Source organism: Glycine soja, chromosome 14 (genome assembly GCF_004193775.1).
Source record: "Glycine soja cultivar W05 chromosome 14, ASM419377v2, whole genome shotgun sequence".
Lineage (NCBI taxonomy): Eukaryota > Viridiplantae > Streptophyta > Magnoliopsida > Fabales > Fabaceae > Glycine > Glycine soja.
This window is the reverse complement of record NC_041015.1, coordinates 9081203-9087202: the sequence shown is the minus strand read 5'-3', so window position 1 is coordinate 9087202 and position 6000 is coordinate 9081203. Positions and strand designations below refer to the sequence as shown.

Sequence of the window (6000 nt, the reverse complement as noted above, 5' to 3'; positions counted from 1 at the left end):
CGCTAACGGCATGTTCTTATCTCAACAATACTACATTCAGGATATCTTGCAAAAAGGTAACATTATTGATGCAAAGCCAGTTGGAACTCCGATGTCTACTACCTGCTCGCTTAGCTCACACGATGATACACCTAGTTGTGATTCATCTTTGTTCCGTAGCATCATCGAATCCTTACACTATTTATCCATCACCAGGCCAGATGTCGCATTCACCGTAAACAAGCTGTCGCAATACATGTAGTCACCTACGACTACTCACATGCAGGCACTCAAGTGTATCCTACACTACCTCAAGCATACCATCTCACATGGTCTACAACTCATTGCAACCAAAAACTTTGATCTCACTGCCTTTTGTGATGCAGATTGGGGTGGTCATACAAATGACAAAAAGTCTACACATGCCTATATTGTCTATCTTGGTCCAAATGCTATATCTTGGTCTTGCAAGAAACAATCCACAGTTGCAAGATCCTCAACTGAGGTTGAATATTGCACCATTGGATTAACGTTTTTGGAACTTCTATGGCTACAACAACTACTATTGGAACTTGGCATCAAATTAACCAAGCAACCAATTATCTTTTCAGACAATATTGGTGCCACATATCTTTGTGCAAATCCAGTTTTTCACTCAAGGATGAAGCACTTAGGTATTGATTACCATTTTGTTCATGACATTGTTGTCAAGGGTGAACTCAAAGTGTCTCATGTTCCTTCAAGTCATCAATTAGCAGACTTGCTAACTAAGCCACTCTCCTGGCCACACCATGAGTTTCTCATCATCAAGATTGGTATCGTTGACTCCTCCTCCATCTTGCAGGCACATATTAGTGATAAATGCAAATATAGGATTTAATTCAAAATTAATTGGTTTATTGTTCCTATAATCACGTCCATGTTGTTTCTTTATTATATGAGAAAATTAAGCTCTATCATTATTACTTTAATTCTGTTTCAATTTGTCTCTTTAATTTTAACTAAGGATTGTCGCTTATTGTTAGTGCAACAACTATTTAATCTTCACACTCTGTAGAAGTATGTAAAAATATATACAATAAAACACAGTTCTTTTCTTCTTATAAGTAGTTGGTGTCGGTAAATAAATACGATATCACGTTGTGTTGCTGTCGTACTATAAAATATTTATTTATTAATTGATGGAGATAATAAGTGATACTTGCAAGTTTTTATAAAATAAAAAGTGTTCTATCTTCTAGAGGCAGTGTCCACTCCTGTGTGCTGAGTGCTGCTGAATGTGAATGATAAGTGGTAAGTGGTAACCCAAAGGTGGCAACCACAGATATCCATGTGGAAGCATCAATGACAAATAAACTTGCTCCAACTCTGATTGGAAGCAACAAAGGTTGGCATTTATAACTTCAAGAACTGTGTCTCCCTCTCCCATTTGCTTTACTTAGCAATAAGGCAATTCCACCAATAATACCAAATCGGAAACGTTGAAAGTTGAATAAATCATCTTTTGCTACCATTGACTAGTTTTGTTTTGTCTAAGAGTAGGAGCAATAATTGAGTGCTTAGATTCCCTCTGTACAAATCGAGTAAATTCAAAAAGATATTATTAATAAGTATACAAAATAAAAAAAAAGTAAATGAGAAAATGTTTATTATATAAAATATAAAAAATTATAAAAAATATATATAATTTTACGTATTTTAATAAAAAAATTACCATTTTTTTGCATTTGCCAGTTAAAAGTCATACATCATTAGCACATTATTATGTAGTAACAGATATTTATGTTGTTAACAATAAAATAATGGTAACATTTTTTACATGAAGAATGGACAAATGCAAAAGCACAAAGTCAGTCCAATGAGTCCTTTGCTCGTAATATTGCCAGTAAGACAGTGTCAGTGTTTTGTTTGAAGTTGAATCTTCAAACACGCGTATATAGCTAGCTAGCTTTTCTTGAAATTCTAAGCACTTATTCGTCTCTTCTCTACTCCCAAAACAAGTTCAGGACGGACAAACTCAACACATTAATTTACTAGCCAGACTCTCTCCTTAATTACTGACCTGAATGTGTTAGAAAATTATTGTATTGCTCGGGATTTCATTATACTATTTATGGTTTCAGATGATATTAACATGATAAATAATTAAATTTTAATTTATAAAAGTATTAATAAAATATGATTACTTATCATGTGAAAATTGATAGAAACCATGGAGATATATAATAATTTTGATTTTGACAATAATTTCTTGTATGCGTGTGAATATATATTAGAGAGAGAATTAAACAATATATATATTCACAATGTTATACCATATTTAAATAATCAAAATTAAAAAAAAATATACATAACTTTTCTAAATGTCATGTAACTACTAAATATTTTTTTTATTTTAATCATCATGTCAACCAGATAATATGATTTAAATTTAAAATTCTCTTATTCTTAAAATTGAAAGTATTCTAACTTACACACATAGTGGCAGGCACATATACAATTATATGATTAAGATTAACTTATCATACTTTGTTTTTTAGTTATCATATTGAAGTGAATCATTTATCAATTTTATTAATGTTAAGTTAACCACTTTTATCGAGTTTTTTTTAATTATATTTTTTTATCTATAAAATTTGAATTAACTGAATATCTGTCTTAAAAGATACAAGTATAGTTTTTTTATTACAAAATTTAAGTTTAATTCTAATCAGATCAATAATATGTTAATTCATCGCATTTCAATAAAAAAAAAAAAAAGGAATGTTGTTAAATACTTTTATGTTTAAATTGATAATAATGATGGAGAAAGGCAATACATATTGACATATTCTCTTGCTTTGAAGCAATCTAATTATAGTCACTTTACTGCTGCTCACATTTCTGCATACAGCTAGCCACACACATGCAAAAGCTGTGTCTTGCGGCTTCTATTTCTCAAACTTTGCATGGAAGAAAGTCCCCAGCAAAAGGGCCCAACAAACATGATGATGACGATCCAAACCACTTGAGAATTGAGATCAATGATAAGCAACCCCTATCAATGACTCATATCATACCTCTCTCTATCTCTTTCCATCACTAACCGAAATAAATATTACTTCATTCCATTATAATCGTAATCGTGGTTTCATATTATTTCTACAATGTCCTTCATTAAAATTTGATATTATGAATAAATAAGAATTTTCAAAAATTGAATTGCAATTAAATCAAAGATATTTTAAAAAATATAAGCAGAGAAAATAATTTTTTTGTTGTTAGGCAACAATTATAGACCAAGATAAGGTTAATTCAAATGGAACAATTTTAGACATGGGGTGGGTGCACATGAGAGGTGGGGAATCCTGCAACCTGCAAAGTGAAGTTTAGATCACGCGGATAAGAGTTTATTTGTTAGACTTCTCACATGATTTGTGAATCTCCCAACTTACCCTTTTCAACGATTGCAACTACTCCTCTTATCCAATCTTACCCTTACTCTCCCTTCAAAACCACACTCACATTCCTTTTTCAAAAAGTAACCTTTTTATGTGCTCCACAAATTTGATTATGATATTACTATAGTCTACTACAAATTTAATTCTCCGTGTCCACTTCTATAGGCAACCCTACCATAGAGGTATGGGCATGGGCATCTGCATGAAAACATAAATTATTAAAATAAACAAAGTTATCCATGGTTTTGACATATCCTATATCTATTTCAATTTCACGAAAAGAAATGGGATTAAGAATAAATGGAAAGGCAAAGGTCAACATGACGCACAATTTGTTATAAACCAGCTGTCTTTACATAGGAATACTAGATGCCCAAAAGAGAAATAAAATAATAATAATAAAGCCTCAAAAGCACCACCGAATCAGCTTCAAATCACCACAAGACAAAGCTGCCCATACAATAAAAAAGGATTAGAAAACATAATGAGAGTCTTAAAGACAACACCTTTCCTCATATAGCTAAAGTTGAGGTCCAGTCCAGCCTACAAATCATCCCTTACTTAAGAAGCAATAATATTTGCCTAAAAAAGGCCATAATTTTATTTAGACTACAAATATATAATATACTTTTGCATCTATATTTTTTTTCTTCTTTTTCCTTCGTAATTCTCTCTGTTATCAAGCAATACGTGTGCACTGTGGGCAAAAACACTTTGCAAATTAATTAACGTGGTCCTGACTCCCGAGCAATGACGTAGCAAGCGATCTTGCGGTGTCATATAAAACTGAACTGTCCAAAAAATAAAAAAGATCGACAACCCCATATACATAAATAAGCGTACTCATCGATCGTCGTGTGTTGTTTTTTCATATGATTACATCAACATCATGATTGATATGGTAACCTAATTAAACCCTCCTCTCCTTCATTTCACAACCCTCCCTTTCCTTACCATCTTCAATTTCTTCTTCTTCTTCTTTTGCATGACAATTTTGCCTCACTCAAACAACAAATCATCAAATCATAAGTTCATAGCACACCAAAATTATATGGCCTCGGAAACCCACCATCATGTGCAAGGCCTAACACCCGAGGAACTAACCAAACTCGAACCCATCATAAAAAAATACCACTTATTCGAACAATCTCCCAACACATGTTTTTCCATAATAACATACAGGATCGAAGCGCCGGCGAAAGCCGTGTGGCCCTTCGTCCGGAGCTTTGACAACCCTCAGAAGTACAAACACTTCATCAAAGGGTGCAACATGAGAGGGGACGGTGGCGTTGGAAGCATAAGGGAAGTAACCGTGGTTTCGGGCCTCCCGGCGTCGACCAGCACCGAGAGGCTCGAGATTTTGGACGATGACAAACACGTCCTAAGCTTTAGGGTCGTTGGGGGCGAGCACCGACTCAAAAACTATCGTTCAGTCACATCCGTTAACGAGTTTAACAAAGAGGGTAAGGTTTATACTATTGTATTGGAATCTTATATCGTAGATATACCTGAAGGGAATACGGAGGAAGATACCAAGATGTTTGTTGACACCGTAGTGAAACTCAATCTTCAAAAACTTGGGGTCGTGGCCATGGCTTCATCAATGCATGGACAATAACAACAACAATGAATGGAGAAGTTCTATGGTACCATCCGACATTTAAGGATTTTGGTATTGTTCTTGAGAAACTTTTCTATTTCTTTCCTTAACATGTTCAAACTCATTCATTTACTGGCGCAAGAAATATATACGTGTACCGAAATTCTTAGATTTCTTTTTGGTATCATAGCAATTTATTTCTCTATTGAATGAATCTTTAGGAACTGGAGTAGGTTAATTAAAATGTGTATGTTTTCATGTTTGTACGAATTCTATGTACCAAATTGGAGAAACAAACACGCACTTGGACTCTCTTCGTCCATTGATGATTAGTAATATACTAATAGTGCATGGTGGTGCCTTGGAATATAATTTCCATTGTTTCTTATTCCTTTCTTGATAGTCTTCATTATAAGAATATATAGTTTATTTATTTTTGTTATTAGAGCGTTTGGCTAGACAGTTGGGTTTTGATTTGTATATGTTGCACTAATTAATTAGTTATATATATATGTATGATATGTGGTGCCACTGGTACCTGTTACTATAATAATAATATGTTTGTTTGACGATAAAAAAAAAATTAATTAGTTCAATACACCAATAATGATGATGATAGGTTCGTGAGTTTACTTCGTTTTATATTATCGTCGAATTGGCACGGTTGCAACTTTAAATCCAGTTGATTAGATATGTGGTGGTTATGTTATGCACTTATGTTAATTAATTTAGTCAATTGGATATGGAATAGATAAATGGTTGGAACCTAACTTGGATTGCATTGGATTTCAAGCTTTCATAATGTGGAATGGGTTTTAAAATATTTAGATTTGGCCTTCTTGTTAAGCAATTGACTGAGTCTGACACAAAGAAGAAAAAAATAATGTTACTAATGAAGTTCCCATGCATATACTTTTCTATTCGAAAGCTCCCGCGTATATAAAAGTTGAGATATTTGACCTCAATTGTAAATATGGCTTG

General features: G+C 33.2%; 1 protein-coding gene across 1 annotated transcript; it reads left to right on the top strand.

The window, feature by feature from the left end:
* The first annotated feature begins 4175 nt into the window (after positions 1-4175).
* Positions 4176-5550, top strand: LOC114384528 (abscisic acid receptor PYL2-like). Its single transcript, XM_028344222.1, has one exon. The coding sequence runs from the start codon at positions 4405-4407 to the stop codon at positions 5035-5037; it is 633 nt and encodes a 210-aa protein (XP_028200023.1). The 5' UTR covers positions 4176-4404; the 3' UTR covers positions 5038-5550.
* The last annotated feature ends 450 nt before the right edge of the window (positions 5551-6000 follow it).

Bases quoted from the DNA above. Each gene is read 5' to 3' on its own strand.
- LOC114384528 (XM_028344222.1), top strand. From the start codon at position 4,405: ATGACAATTTTGCCTCACTCAAACAACAAATCATCAAATCATAAGTTC.